Source organism: Lagenorhynchus albirostris, chromosome 1 (assembly GCF_949774975.1).
Source record: "Lagenorhynchus albirostris chromosome 1, mLagAlb1.1, whole genome shotgun sequence".
NCBI lineage: Eukaryota > Metazoa > Chordata > Mammalia > Artiodactyla > Delphinidae > Lagenorhynchus > Lagenorhynchus albirostris.
In genome coordinates this window covers 157,197,738-157,213,440 of record NC_083095.1, presented here as the reverse complement: position 1 = coordinate 157,213,440, position 15,703 = coordinate 157,197,738, and the positions used below count along the sequence as shown (strand labels likewise).

Below are 15,703 nucleotides of genomic sequence, written 5' to 3'. Positions count from 1 at the left end.
CATCAAAAGTGTTTGTAGTAGGTACTGTGATGCTTCAATCAGCCTTCTTGTGGTGACAGAAATTTCAAATTAGCTTAGACACGATGGAATGTATTGGAAGGGAGTTAGAGTATCTCGTGCCATGGAAGGTAGAATTAAGTAGCCAAATCATTAGAAAAGTAACTGGAAGGGGAACTCAACCCTTACCAGGACCATTTCTCCCCATTTCTGTTCCCTGTTTTGATCTGCTTCTTTATGCTTCTCTTGATCTACTTTATTCCCCTTACTTGCTGGCCAGTATCTTCGTTCCAGACAGCAAGAAACATGGCGGCAGAATTCTGCATCATCTCACAGTATGGGTCATTAGCGAGAACAAACCTTTTACATATATTCCAGAAAATTCTGTTGGCTGGTTGGGCACATGTCTGGTGCCCGCCTCTTGATTCATCAAGTGTGCCAGGTGGAGTCAGGGGGTCTTTAGGAACTCCCTCCTCCCACCTGTACCCCACGACCACCACAGGTGTTCTCAAAAATGGACAGTAGAGAGATGGGATTAGAAGTCATTCCTTGTCTCAAGAAATTTACTCTTAAGAGGATGACCAAATGGACATTAGATTGATATTTGGTGATTAGTACTAAGAAGAAAACTTAATAAGACACATGCCATATGACTGCTGACTTAATATTTAGTAAATTGTTGATTGTAAATGTATTTCCCTTTGTTTTCTACAGTCGTTGGAGAAAAGGAAAAGACAAATAATGCCGTAAATGTTCGAACAAGAGACAACAAAATTCATGGAGAGATTTCAGTAACTTCTGCCATTGATAAATTGAAGAATCTCAAGAAATCACGTACCCTGAATGCTGAGGAAGAATTCTGAAGTCCTTTCCTTGTGCTCACATCTGTGTAACCTTGTTCTGAACCCTGAACATGCATTTTCCTTAATTACCATTCATACTTCTGAGAACTTAGGACCCACTATCTGGTCCACTGATGGGCACAGTGAGAAGTGAGATGGGGAATGAGTGGCTGATATGCACAAAATCTGATTCACTAATGTGTCTGCGGACAATGAGAGGACAAGTGTGGGAAATTTTAAATTTCCCAAATATCTTGAGAGACTTCAATGGGAAAATGTCATTCATCAAAGAGGGAAATACTAGGAAATGAGCATTATGAGATGTTACTGTTAAGAATTCTGATTTTCAAAAGATAAGTTTCAAAAGTCTGCAAAGCTTTTTGAATATGGGGTGATATCTTATTTTCTAATAACATTATGCCTCAGGTATTTTTTAACTGAAGTTTTACTAAAGTTCGCACTGAAACTTTATTTTTCTTATTTTTGGCTACACCCCACAGCATGTGGAACTTCCCTTACCAGGGATCGAACCCATGCCCCCTGAAGTGGAAAAGTGGAGTCTTAACCTCTGGACCACTAGGGAGGTCCTGAAACTTTATTTTCAAAATCAGAATCAATTTGTTTTAACCAACCAACAATCACAAAAGAGGAAGCTAGTACTAAATATTGGATTACTAACAAAGGATTCTGAACTCAAAGAAATTCAGTGTTGTGCAAATCTTCTGTAGTTTCCACTATAGGATAAGAGTTGCCATTTTAATGCTTCTAAATGACAATTGAACCTTATTTATCTTTAGAAAAAATAAACTCTCAAATAAAATGTGTTATGTAGTGCTTCCAGGGTTTCACCTATAGGTTTATACCATAATAATTTGCTCCCCTAGAGTTAAATTACTCTTCTGATGGGATGACATTCCACTGATTTACAGACTCAAGTGGATTTCTGATTTTAACTGAGAAGAATACCTTACTGCTCAAAACAATTAAAATGGCTTTATGTCAGTAGTGAATTTAGCTACCAATCAAGCAGTATTTTTTGTGTTTATTTGGTTATGTGCTGTGGAATTCAAAATAAATTTAAGACCTGCTCTCTCTTCTGTACACGCTTATCATTTAGCTTCCTGAAGAGTTGGAAGACAAACCAGCAGGGCTGACCGTGAACAACAGGATTGAACTGCACGGGTCCACTTACTCGTGGGTTTTTTTCAATAGCAAATACTAGAGTATACACAGTCCTACCCGCAGTTGGTGGAATCTAAGGAGGTGGAGTCACCGATAGGGAAGAACCGAATGAGGAGGGCCTGCTCTAAGTTACACTGCGCCCCTCACCCCAAAGTTGTTCAAGGGTCAGGCCTGTGTGATGGAAGGTGCAGATTGTGTGATGTACCTGTTTAAGCTAACTTTAATTGAGGCCAAGCACTATTCGATACATTCCTTGAATTCACCAAACGTGCTAGTGAGGCAGGGGGCGTCAGAAGACTCCCTATCCCCACCCCAGACAACCTTGTGTTGGGTGGGCGGGGAGAGGGAAGCCCGTGCTCAGCCCAGCACGAATGTTGCTGCGGTGGGAACGGGTGCGGTGGGAACAGGTGCGGATCGCTGTGCCGGCCGCAGGGAGCCGCGGCCTGGGAGCAGCTCCCTCCCGGGGCGGGCCTCCTCCAGGGGGGTCTGGGGGCCTGACACCCGCGGCCGCACTTCAGTCCGGCTTCTCCCCGCCTTCGAGGAGCGTCTCTGAGGACTGGTTAGACATCTGAGCAGGGCGGGCCTGGAGAGATGCTCGCGGGACGCTGCCCGGGCCCTGGGGTCGCGGGGAGTGGGTCCTTGGGGGCCACCTGGCACACCTGGGGTCCTTACCGAGCAGTCTGGGCCAGTTTCCTCATCTGTAAACAAGAGGCTTTTTAGTCTGACAAAAACGTAACGTCGTCAAACCTCCGCACGGTACCAAGCGCACAGCAGCAGTTTTTGTCTCTAAACGTACAGATCCGGCCACAGGTATACAGCGGCCAACTTCCCACATTTCCCCCCCTCTGCTCTCGATCCCTCAGGTGTGACTTTCGGGGTCCAGGTGACCTTTCCGTGTCTCCATCCGCCGGGGGAGAGGTGAACGCCTTGTCACAGGCGCTGGCAGCCCTAGGAGGCGGGGCGCGGGGAACTCGGGAGGAGGGGCCGCGCCTGCGCCGTGAACCCCCTCCCCCCCCCACTCCTCTCGGCCCGGCGTCCCCCGCGGCCCGGAAGTGTTTCCTCTGGCAAGATGGCGCGTGCAGGGGTCCTGCTGTGGGACCTACGCCGCCTGTGTCGAGTGCTGCTATTCCTTTCGCAGTTCTACATCCTCTCGGGCGGCGGTGAGTTGGGGGCAGGGGTCTGCGCCGGGCCGGGCTGAGGGGTGGGGAACCCAGGACCGCGAGGACCGTCGGCCTGGGCCCTTGGGCGGAGGCTGAGTGCGGGCGGAGGGCGCGGGTTGCTACAGCCGAGTCCGGCTCGTCCTGCCGCCGCGCCTCGGCTCAGGGAGCCGGAGCCGCGAGCCTCGAACTGTGGGCCTGGGGGCTCGGCCTGGGACGCGGAGCTGGGTCTCGGCACCGCGCGTCGTCTCCAGTTGCCCGCAGACCTAAATTGGTGTCGACCCCATTGGGTTTCATGTTCAGTTTCCCGGCGGTCAGGCCGAGATGTTTGCCCGAGCAGCTGTGGGCCTGGCGCGATACACACATAGCCTGAGGTCTTCGTTTCTCTAATCATAGGATCCTTCAGTGTAGAGCCTTCGCAGCCGCTGGCTCAGTCCGACAAGGATCCGGGCCCCACACGTACGTTCACAGTAGTGCCCAGGGCAGCAGGTACTAGACGTTTTCTCTTCTAGTAAACGTGTATATTTGTATCTAGTGGTCTCTTTCTTTTCTTTTTGGATAAAATTTCTTGTAGAATATGACATCATTTTCCATGTTTTGAACATTTTATTGATTGCATTTTAGATATGTGAACTAAAGGCAGATGCATACCTTTTCTGTAGACAGTCTTGGTATTTCAGTACCTTTTGACATTCCTGTCTCATCTTTTTCCAGTCCCAGGCTCCTCATTTCCATCTCTTTATTTCAAGTTTTTTCTTTTTTCCGCTTCATCCATCAAGATAACCTTCAACCAACGCTTCTTTCCCTTCAGAAAATTTCTTGTGCTTTTGGAACCCTGTTCCTGATGTTGGATATTACTAAAGGCTCCCCCAGGGCTGTGTGAAATGGAGGGATTGCAGAAGGACTGGTACAGACCTGGCATCTATCTCTGGTGGTGCTGCTGGGAGCTGGAGCAAAATATTCACGTTTTTGGGTTTCCGTTTTCTCATCTTTTTAAGGTCGTGGGGTTGTCCTGGCCCTGTAAATTCTTGGCTTTGTGATTCTAAGTGCCCATCCTCCAGCCACGGTAGTAATAGGAACAAAAGAAAAGAAAATTTTCTTTTCTTTTGTTCCTATTACAAAAGGGTATAATAGGAATTATACCCTTTTGTAAGTATACCCTTTTGTAGGCATTTTGTAGAATTGCTCACTTAATAGTGACTTTAGGACCAGATTTAAATGAGTATTAGTGTGTTTTGCTAAATGGAACTTTGGTCTCTGTAGTTTCATCCCTTTAGAGTTCCATGACTTCAGTAAATTGAAACTGGCAGACGTATTTTACTGAGTCTATAAAAGACTGCTGGAAGACAGCAGCATACTTGAGTTTAAAACATAGATTATTTTATAGAGAAAGCACAAGAATTTTTTACTCTCTTGGACGTTTTTGAAAGCTTCTCTTCCTGAGAATACTGGTTGCAATTTTGATCCTCTCTTAAGTGATAGTAATATATTATACTCCCAGCTAGGCTGGCTGGAGAAACTTACTGCAACCCACTGAATAAGTTACTAATATAAAGAACTATTTTGAACTTTGGTACTGTAAAATTGTAAATGTTACTTGCAGATGATGGCTTGTTGAAGTACCAAAGTGGAATAATGACAGGACGTTTTTCTAGGGTTGGTGCGTTGTTGTACCGATTGATTCACTTAGAGGGTTAGGGGCTTCACTTACAAATTCGTGAATTCAAGTGAAAAGAACATTGGATTGGAAACTGAGAGGTTTGGGCTCTGGTTCCAGTTTTGCCCTCCCTCAGTGATCTTGAACGAACTTTATCATCTGTAAGCTTTCGTTTTTTTCATCTTGTAACATGATAGACTTTTTGAGGTCCTAATTTATTCCTAGCACTGTATATATGTTATGTTCATGATTGTGTTCCTTAAGCTTAGAAAATTGCTTTCCTCTGTTATTGTAATCAGTATTCCAAGAGAATAAGCTTCTCTCTCACCTCTCACAGAAAGCACCGATATCCCACCTTATATGATGAAGTGTCCGAGCAATGGTTTGTGTAGCAGACTTCCCGCAGACTGTATAGAGTGCAAGACCAATTTCTCCTGTGTCTATGGGAAGCCTGTCACTTTTGACTGCACAGTCAAACCTTCTGTTACCTGTGTTGTAAGTACTGCAGCTTACTTATTCTTAATAAACTGATCGTAAAGCTCGAGTTATAAGTAGAGTTTAGACTTGACTATGGAGGAAATTCAGAAAGTGCTCTGCATTTTAAAAGTAAGATTTGAGGGCCTCCCTGGTGGCGCAGTGGTTGAGAGTCCGCCTGCCGATGCAGGGGACACGGGTTCGTGCCCCGGTCCGGGAGGATCCCACATGCCGCGGAGCGGCTGGGCCCGCGAGCCATGGCCGCTGAGCCTGCGCATCCGGAGCCTGTGCTCTGCAACGGGAGAGGCCACAACAGTGAGAGGCCTGTATACTGCACAAAAAAAAAAAAAAAGTAAGATTTGAGGAATAAAGTCAGCTTTATCAGAAGATGGAAACTTCCATCTCCAAGTAAGGTTTGGTTGCAAGGGTTCAGATAGCAATTTTTTGACATGAGGATAAATTGAAGCAATTGTCAGACTTCTTACAAAAAGTAGGAAGTAAAAGCTCAAACGCACCAACTGTTGCCCATTAGAAATGACCCTGTTACAGTGGTCACTCCTGCAGCCCATCTGATATGTTGACAGCCAGGAAGGAGCCTACAAAGGCTTCCACAGTCGGTGTTCCTTAACATGCTCTCGGGATACCTGCTTCAGAGCCACAGACTCCTGGCGGCAGCCCCACACCTGTTGAATGTGACAAGGGCAGGGAGACTCGTGTATCTGCATTTTTGAACCGTTGGACCAGGGAAATTACTGCAAACTTCATTGTAGTCCCAGCATGTGGGTGAGATAGAGAGTAGAAATGAATAATGAGGCAGTGTTTTACTCTTGGACCTGCCATGACTAGCTCTGTGATTTAGTTATCTGTCTCTTGTTAAATCAGGAGATGGGCCCAGAACAGCTTTCCTAAAGTGTTTCCATGGCGCCCTCTTTCTGGGAGATGGTTGAGGAGGAAAACAGATTCCATACCATATTCTCTATCTCTGTCTTTTTTCTTTTTTTTAAGGGAAGCAGTAGGAAGTAAGATTTTTCTTTTAATTAATTTATTAATTTATTTATCTTTGGCTGCGTTGGGTCTTCATTGCTGCGCACAGACTTTCTCTAGTTGTGATCGGAGGCTACTCTTCGTTGCGGTGTGCAGGCTTCTTGCGGTGGCTTCTCTTGTTGCGGAGCACGGGCTCTAGGTGCTCAGGCTTCGGTAGTTGTGGTGCATGGGCTTCAGTAGTTGTGGCTCGTGGGCTCTAGAGTGCAGGCTCAGTAGTTGTGGCGCACGGGTTTAGTTGCTCCACGGCATGTGGGATCTTCCCATACCAGGGCTTGAACCCCTGTCCCCTGCATTGGCAGGCGGATTCTTAACCACTGCGCCACCAAGGGAAGCCCACCATATTCTCTTTTGCAGATTCCCTTTGACCCAGCGATTCTAACTTACTTGAACAAGATACCTTTCCCCGTCGGTTCTTTGGAACTTGGTCTGCAGAGGGCTAGATTAGAAAGTTCCTTCCACCCCCAGGCTCTCTCTCTATTTCTCCTGAGGTCTAGTATCAGGTGAGGGCATGAGGGAGGCTTCACTCCAAAGGGGAAATGAGATTTTATGTGTTCTCAGTGTCTGGACATAGTGTTTGTAACTGTCAGTATTTGTCATTTTCTTATATCAGAGTTACCCTTTAAAGTGTGCTGGAAAATTGAACTCGTTGCTGGGTAATCTTCATGACTGCCCTTGGATTATCAGTTAGTCTCTGTTGCTGTATCTTACATAGAATTTTCTCCCTACTTACCTAATGGCGAAACCTGTTTGAAGGCTTTTGAAATTGCGTACTTCATTGGTCTGGCAGATAGTAGGTACCTTGTGAAAAATGAGAAAACTGACGGCTGAGGAGAGCTTTTCCAGAATTAGCCTCCTTTGTTTGCCTCAGTGTCTTTGACATTCATCTCTCACAGCTGGTTCCTGAATGACACATAGTTCTCAATTTCTTCCTTCTTTAGGTGTTCCAAAAACAAGTAGTTTCATTTAGCGGAAAATAGCAGAGAATAGGAGAAATTACAAAGCTTAGGGAAGTTTCTGAAGTCCTGGGTGCTGGTCCCTGGTGCATCCTCACCCCTTGGCTGAGATGTGCCCTGGATGGGTTCCTTCCCTTCTCCTCCCGAGGTGCTTTCACCTCACCTGCTTCCTGACTAGCCAGTCATCGCGAATCCTGTAAAGTAGCAGATGCCCAGCCCGCAAGTGTGGCATTTGAAGGCAGCCCCAGGAGCGTCTGGTGGTCTGTTTCTTCTTAAAAATGAAGAGCAGTCAAATAATTGGCTGTCAGGAGCCACGGGCCCCAGGACTGCTGCGGCCAGGTGATCTGGGGCAGGCCGTGCATTCTTCCCTTGTTTGTTTAATGACCACCTGTAGGATCCTGTCTCGCTAAATAAGTTAGCATTTCAGGAAGAAATAAGCTGTGACCATCTGCATACGCAGGTGCATGTGCAAATGCTCATCCTTTCGCTGTGCTGCACTCAGCTCTCTCCCTCCCTCCTGCACCTTATTTTGAACTTCATATTAATGGAAAGAAAGAAACTCTTCTTTTCCTTCTAATGCATACTGCATAGGGACTCAGAGCAAGGGAACCTTACCTGGATTACACTAGTCAAAGAAATTGTTTTATAATGGCCCTGTTAAGTATATAAATAGAAATTAATGCAAAAATCCTGCAACCCCTTTCATATCAGCTAACTCCTGCTCCAGCTATGATGGGAACTATCAAGCCAGTTACCTCAGCTGGAAATGTGCTTGATAGAAACGCTGCTTTCTGTTCCTTGGAGAAGAGCTCAGTCTGCTAGTGTATTTGAAGCAAGTTTAATTCCTTCAGATAGGTTCTGTATCCTTACTAATGACAGCTGTTTCACAAAGGGAAAGGTAACAAATCTTTTTACTACAGATGAGCTTTTTTGGGGATCTATACTTTTTTGTGGTGTGAAAATGGATTCAGTAAATGCTGGGGTGCCTGTGTAGCTATATGGAAAAAAGTGGAATCCTGTTTTATCCAAAGTAAATTCCAGATCAAAGATTTAATGTGAAAACGTGAAACCATAAAGTACCAGAGAAAGCATGAGATAGTTTTGTTATAATCTCAAAGTAGGGAATATTTTTCTCAGTATGAAATAAAATTTAGAAGCCATAAAAGAAGGAATTGATAGATTTGACTACTAAAAATTAGAGATTTCTGCATGACCTAAAAAAAAGCATAAAGGCCAACGATAAATGACAAACTAGGAAAAAGTATTTCTAACACACGTGACAAATAATGCACTAATATCCATAATATATAAAGACTTCCAAAAAGCCAATAAGAAAAAGATGACAGTCCTGTAGAGAAATGGTTTTAGGACATGAACAGAGGGTTCATAGGAAAGGAAATACAATTGGACTTTCAATGCATGAAAAAAAGTTTAATTTTTCTCATGATTAAGTAACAAATCAATGCGTTTTGTTTTGTTTTGTTTTGTTTTTTTTGCGGTACGCGGGCCTCTCACCGCTGCTGCCTCCCCCGCTGCGGAGGACAGGCTCCGGATGCGCAGGCCCAGCGGCCATGGCCCATGGGCCCAGCCGCTCCGCGGCATGTGGGATCCTCCTGGACCGGGGCACGAACCCGCGTCCCCTGCATCAGCAGGCGGACCCCCAACCACTGCGCCACCAGGGAAGCCCAATGCATTTTTTAAACTATCAGATTGGCAAAACAATCAAAAAGTTTAACACTCTGAGTTCTTAAGGGTATAAGGGACAAACACTCCTGTATCTTGTTAGCAGGCGGGTAGGTTAATCAGCCTCTTGTGAGCACTTTATCTTATCTCTGAAACTTACAGATGCACATAAGCTTTGACCCAGCAATTTCATATTTAGGAATTTATCTTACAGATATTACATATTGCACGTGTATGCAAATAAATATGCCTAAGAATATTCTTAGCTGCTTTGTTCACACAGGCAAGATTGGAAACAAGCCGAATGTACAAAAGAGAACAGTTTAATTTATGGTCCACTGTGTAGTGAAATAAATACATTGCAGCCATTGAGAAGAACTAGGCAGCTCTAGGGATATTTATCGATATCTATAGAATTAAGTGAAAAGTAAATATCAGTGGGAACATTAAATTAAAAAAAAAAAAGACACGTATCTGATGTAAACGTGCCCATGCATAGAACAGACTCCCTGGAAGGCCAGAGTGGGGTGAGCGGTGCTTGGTGCTGGGGAGGGCAGTGCTGCTGAGGGCTGGGCTGCACCAGCCTTCTCCTAACTCTCCTGTTGTCTCCGGGAGTTTGTACCACGTAAACTTATTACCTAGTTTTAAAAAACAATTGATAAGAAGCGTGTTATGGATGCATCACTAGAAATATGCAGACATTTAAAACAATATTGCTTAAATCATGCAGTGCCTTACTCAGTTTCAAATACTGTCCATAATAGGAGTTTTGCATTAATCAAAAAAGTTAATAAATATAATACTTCCAGAGGTGATTGTGTTACCATTTAAATATGATTTTGAAAAATATTTATTACAATATAATGTCAAGTGGATACAAAATGTTTTCAGTGTAATTCCACGTATGTAAATCTGTACTATAGGAAGGAAAAATGAAAGAAGGTTAAAAGTGCTTGTCTCTGGAGAGGTTACAGGTTTTTTCTGTAATTTCCAAATGTGCAACATATAAGAACATGGACTGCTCTTATAGGCAGAAAACAAAATAAGGACATTTAAAATTGAAATGAAAAAAATCTCTGGTCTCAAAGTTCAGGGCCCACAGTGAACACTTGCTCATCAGCCTCTCTATGCAGTTCTTTCTAAGTTGGGAGTGGTTTTCTGGGGCTGCCTATGGGTCGGTCCTGCTGGGTGCTCGTGGGTGTGTCACAGCAGTGACAGCCCTGGGGCTCTGGGCCACTCGCAGGACGGCTCCTAGGGAAGAGTTGAGACCCGGTGGCCAGGCTGTTCCTCCAGGAACAGGGCTCCTGCATTCTTCATGGGCTTGCAGCTCCGTGACCTTGAGCAGAGGGACTCATCTGCCCTTTGAACTCTCTGTGACTCCGAGGCTTTATAAAGTACATTTTCCTTTTTTCTGTGTTATAAAAGTACACATGTGCATTATTAAAAATTTAGCCAAAGTAACCGTGATGAAATAATCTTATCATTCTGAAATAACCTTTGTTACTTTGATGTGCATTTATCTAGATATTTTTTGTTAGGTATATATTTTTGGTTGTATATTTATGATCATAGGATCATAGCATACACATTTGTATTGTGTACATATTGGTTTGATACCTATTTTTCTGCCACTTCCTCCTAGGTCATAAAGTATTTTAGACACTTGGTGCCATATGACTAGTTTTATTGACCTATTAACAAACTACTGTATTATGATTGAATAGTTCTGTGTCCTTTGGTACGTAGGATCAAGACTTCAAATCCCGAAAGAGCTTTGTCCTCAACATGACTTGCAGGTTCTGCTGGCAGCTTCCGGAAACCGACTACGAGTGCTCCAGCTCCACCAGCTGCATGGCGGTGTCCTGCCCGCGGCAGCGCTACACGGCCAACTGCACCGTGCGGGACCACGTCCACTGCCTGGGTAAGTCGGCATTAAGGAAATTTGTGAGCAAGATATTTTTCTACGCTTATTTATGGAGCTGTAACCAGAAACTTAAGAATTAAATTTTAATTGTTTCATCAGAAATATTTATTAGCACTATTTTTAGTTATGCCAGTTCTATTTTAAAATGTAATATTCGATAAAACAAAAAATGTGTAAGGTATAAAGCATAGTGTATAATTGAGTTTCACCCAAATTAACAACTAAAGCAGCGTGATGCCATTGAAACTACCAGAGTGTGTTTCCTGCACGCAGTTACCCTGCCTCTTCTTCAGAGGTAACCACCCTTTTGGATTTTCTTATCATCTCACTTCCTTTTCTTTAAATTTTTTGTAGTTCTATCACATGAATGTACTAGAATATAGTGTGGTAAATTATTCAGTAGTGCATGTTTTAGAATTGTATAATATAGACTGTTTATGGTCTTCTGAGACCATCTTTCAACATCATGGCTCTAAGATTCTTCCATTTGTCTTCTCTTATTACAATTTTTTTTTACTTCTATATAATAACTTGTAAGATTGTGTCATAGTTTATCCTTTCTCCACTGTATTTGGATTATTTACAGTTTTTTTCCTTACAAATTGCGCTGCTGTTAAAGCTTTTGTCCATGTCTCCTGGTTGCATATGTCCGTGTCTCCTGGTTGCACATGTTTGTCTGGCATACACTCTCTTGCGTGTGTTATTTTCCAGGACGGTTGTATCCGTTTACATTCCCACCAGTGGTTACACAACTGTTCATGATGATCCACATCCTCTCCAATACTTGTTATCCCTACAGTTTGTTTTTTTTTCTTACAGACTTCTAGGAATTCTTTTATATTTTGGGTAGTAATTTTTTGGTGTCCCTAACATCCTCTCCCAGATTTTAACTCCCCCCACAACCCCTTTCTTTTGGTATCTTTTGAACAGAACTTTAAATTTTTAGTTAGTTGAAGTTTTTAGTCTTTCAGAGTTAGCCCTTTTTTGTTGTAAGAAATCTTTCCCTACTCCAGATTCATAATTTCCTGTATGTTCTTTTAAAAGTGGTAAATGTGGCCTTTCACGTTTAGGTCTCTAGTCCCCTGGGGTTGGTTTGGTATATGGTGTAAGGTGGATTCAGTCTCACTTTTTCTGGCTGGGACAGCCCAGTGTCCCAGGACTCCCGGGCGGTCTGTGGGCCCGCTCCCTTCCTGGTGCCTGGTTTGTCTGTCTCAGCCCCACGTTACCCACGTTTTCACAGCAGGTGGGGTGTTTTACCTTCTTGAAGCTGTGATCCTCACAAAACTGATTTAAATGTCGAGTCTGTGCTCATAGACAGGGCTTTCTTTTTACCATTCATTGTAGTGAACATTTACTTTTGTAAAGAAAGTTGGCTTTTTACATTGTAAATCACAAGGCCCCTAGTTATAATTTAGTCTCTGTATGAGAGTATTTTTATACCCGTGTTTTTATGTGGAGTGTTTTCCCTTTTTTAAGGTAACCGTACTTTTCCGAAAATGCTGTACTGCAACTGGACTGGCGGTTATAAGTGGTCTACTGCTCTGGCTCTGAGGTAAGCTCTGTTCTAGTAAATCGGTTGCCATTTGGATTTCGTTGGGGTTGGTGGGCTCTCCCAAGCTCCTCCTCCATCCACTCAGATCCCGCCATGTGTTAGGTAGACCATAGGGACAGCACTGTGGGAGGTTATTTAGGTGGTCAGACCAGTACCCTCGTGGAATTTAATGGCCCGTTGCTGGTTTTCCTCCCGAGATGACCTGCACGTTCTAGAGGTGACTGTAGTCATTACTAGAGATCATTAGAACCAGTCAGTGCTTCCCATCCTGAGTGTACCCTGAATTAGTAAAATGCCATATACTAATTAAAGTCGGTAGGTTTATGATGTATATCTTTAATTTTCAGTAATTTTCTTCTTTATTACAAAAAATAATACATGCTCAGTACTGAAAACTGGAAAAAAATGAAAATGACAAAGAGAAACGTTGAAAATCACGTATAATTCCACCATTCAAACATACTTATAGAGTTAAAATTTTTACATGAAATTTGCTTGTATTAGTTAAACTTTTCAACAGTTTGAAAAGAAAATTGTACCAGTTCTTCCCACCGGAGGGAAGGGCAGGTGGGGTGCTGGTTAAATGATTCTCTGATTAGGAAGGTAGGCATCTGCTGTTGGAGGTTTAGGTTAAGAGTCTGAGGTGGCCTGTGGCCTGTGGTGAGACGCGGGCAGGGCTTCTCAGCCTTGTCATTGTTGACATTTGGGCCAAGAATTCTCTGCTGTGGGGCGTCCTCTGCAGAGCAGGATGTTCAGCAGCATCTCTGGACTCCATTTACTGCGTGTTAGCAGTCTTCCCAACCCCCACTGAAGCTGTGAGAATCAAAAATGCCTCCAGGGGTGGCCAGGTGGCCCCTTGTCGGGAACCGCTGCGTCAGGGTTTGGGCTGGGGAAGAGGAGGATCCTGCTGGCAGGAAAGCACAGCTGGAAAGTGAAAGACGGGTCCACGATAGAAAATTAGATGCAACGACAGATTTGGTGACACCCAGCGTCTTTGTCAGCAGTGGTTCACATTCAAACTAACAGCTGACTTTCTGCTTTTCAATAAACTTTTTATTTTGGAATAATTTTAGATTTAAAAAAAAGTTGCAAAGCTAGAGACTTCCAGTACACCCTTCACCCAGCTTCCCCCACATTGTTGACAGCTTAAATTACCATGGCACATTTAATAGCTAATTTTTTAAAAATAAGAATAATTTCCTTCTCTGGGCTCAGCATGGTTTCTTTGAGAATATTCACGGTGAATGTGATAATGCCTGGTGTTTGCTTCTTGGTACTCAGGGTGGGGGATTGGAAGGGTGTAGATGAACCAGGGATGGACACATGTTGATAACTATTGGAGCTGGGTCATGGGTGCTGTTCTCTTCTTTTTACTTTTATATGTTTGGAATTTTTCATAATAAAAGCTTTAAAAGAAATACAATGAGAAGTTGTCCGAATATTGTTAGATCTTAGAATTTGAAGGAACCTTAAAAGTCATTTATTCTGAACATGAAATTTTTAAAGATGGGTGACTGACAATGTTCACGACTTGATCTGGGCGGCCACGTGGTGTTGGCTGCCTGGCGATGCCACCTTCGATCACCATGTTCCTGCACTGTCTGTAGGACTAGCCCCACTTTACTCTCCTGGATGTGCCATTTCAAGGTTAAAAAAGCAACAAGCTCGATTTTCTTGAAAAGAGAACCATTAAATTTCATTACAGCTAAAAACTGTTTACTTTTGACAATTAAACGGTCTTGTTGCCCATGATTGTTTAGTGTTGTACATTTGTGAGATAGTCACTGTGTCCTGATTAAGGGATCTGGTGATTTGAGGCCCTTTCCCACATGTGAGTTAGCGGTTACTGAGGCGCAGTAATGCAGGCGCAGTCGGGGGGCCGTTGATGGACTCCAGGCCTGTTTGCTGTTGCAGCATCACCCTTGGTGGGTTTGGAGCGGACCGCTTCTACCTGGGCCAGTGGCGAGAAGGCCTCGGCAAGCTCTTCAGCTTTGGGGGCCTGGGAATATGGACGCTGCTCGACGTCCTGCTCATTGGAGTCGGCTACGTGGGACCAGCAGATGGCTCTTTGTACATTTAGCTGCAGTTGCGCACTTCAGAGGGGAGCAGTGCTTAGAAAACGGCCTCTTCCCTGTAGGAGTCCATGTGCTGTGAATGGTGTATGTGTATGTTTTTAATGTACAGCATCTGTACTTTGCCTGCCTTGATGAAGGTAAAATAAAAAACACTGAACTGTGTTTATCTGGAATTTGTTTTTATTTGCCTGAAGTCTATTTTTTTTTCCGTGAAAAAATTTAAACTTACTTAAACTAGAAGAACAACCTGTGCAGCGACTGAAAATCTGTTCAATTCGTAGACTTGAGTTTTATATTGCTTACCTCAAACTGTGCCACATGTATCTCCAGCCTGAGTGTCATCTGCCGTAAAGAGCTTTTCAACTATAATTGCAGAAATTGGGAAATGTTTTTATTCTTTAGCTAAATAAGATTATCTACCTAAATTTTCAGTCATCTCTGAGCTTTGCAGTGTAATGTCTATGGAGTCTGGTCTTCATATATGACTGTTTGAAGTAAACTGCAGAAATTTTGTGTCTGGTTCCTGTGATTGGAATTTTGTTAGTAATATAAAATGTTGCAAGAGTACTGGAGAATTAATAAAACTACAAGTTACTTTAAAAATTTTGCAGACTTCTTCCTGTTATGTTTTTTATATTAAAACATAATCTTGAATAATCCTAGCAACTTTTATTATTAAGAAGTATAATATTTATTTTTCAGGGCATTACTCCATTCTAATAGATATATTCATAATTGGCTGGCTCATTAACACACTGGAAGTGTTAAAAAATGTGTTGGTGTGATAAATGGTTTTGAGTCTTTGTAAGATCTGTTGTAGACCCTTTCTTGGAAATAAAAACATTTATTAATCCAAAATTTTTTTAATTAACTTTTTTTTATTCAAGTATAGTTGATTTACAGTATTTCAGACTGATTCAGTTATGTTTATATGTGTATATATATACACATATATGTGTGTGTATTTTTTCAGATTCTTTTCCATTGTAGGTTACAAGATATTGAATATAGTTCGCTGTGCTGTACAGTAGGTCCTTGTTAGTTATCTATTTTATATATAGTAGTGTGTATATGTTAATTCCAAATTCCCAATTTACCTCTCCCCACCTTTCTGCTTTGGTAACCATAAGTGTGTTTTCTAAGTCTGTGAGTCTATTTCTGTT

General features: G+C 43.0%; 2 protein-coding genes across 4 annotated transcripts in view; both read left to right on the top strand.

Moving 5' to 3' along the window:
* TARS3 (threonyl-tRNA synthetase 3) overlaps positions 1-1,927 on the top strand; it is a 52,147-nt gene extending 50,220 nt beyond the window's left edge. For both annotated transcript variants that reach the window (XM_060156869.1, XM_060156861.1), the window contains one exon: positions 712-1,927. In XM_060156869.1, the coding sequence (XP_060012852.1) occupies positions 712-860 (149 nt within the window). In that variant the 3' untranslated portion in view covers positions 861-1,927. The remainder of the gene's footprint in view (positions 1-711) is intronic.
* Positions 1,928-3,054: 1,127 nt separating this feature from the next.
* On the top strand, positions 3,055-14,702 carry TM2D3 (TM2 domain containing 3). 2 transcript variants are annotated; one of them, XM_060156790.1, is made up of 6 exons: positions 3,058-3,181; positions 3,575-3,667; positions 5,173-5,330; positions 10,736-10,910; positions 12,390-12,465; positions 14,380-14,702. In XM_060156790.1, exons 1-6 carry the CDS (start codon positions 3,091-3,093, stop codon positions 14,543-14,545), a joined length of 759 nt encoding a protein of 252 aa, XP_060012773.1. In that variant the 5' UTR covers positions 3,058-3,090; the 3' UTR covers positions 14,546-14,702. The 2 variants fall into 2 exon arrangements, with proteins under 2 accessions (XP_060012778.1, XP_060012773.1); XM_060156795.1 differs by lacking the exon at positions 3,575-3,667 and having other exon boundaries at positions 3,055-3,181.
* Positions 14,703-15,703: the final 1,001 nt, after the last annotated feature.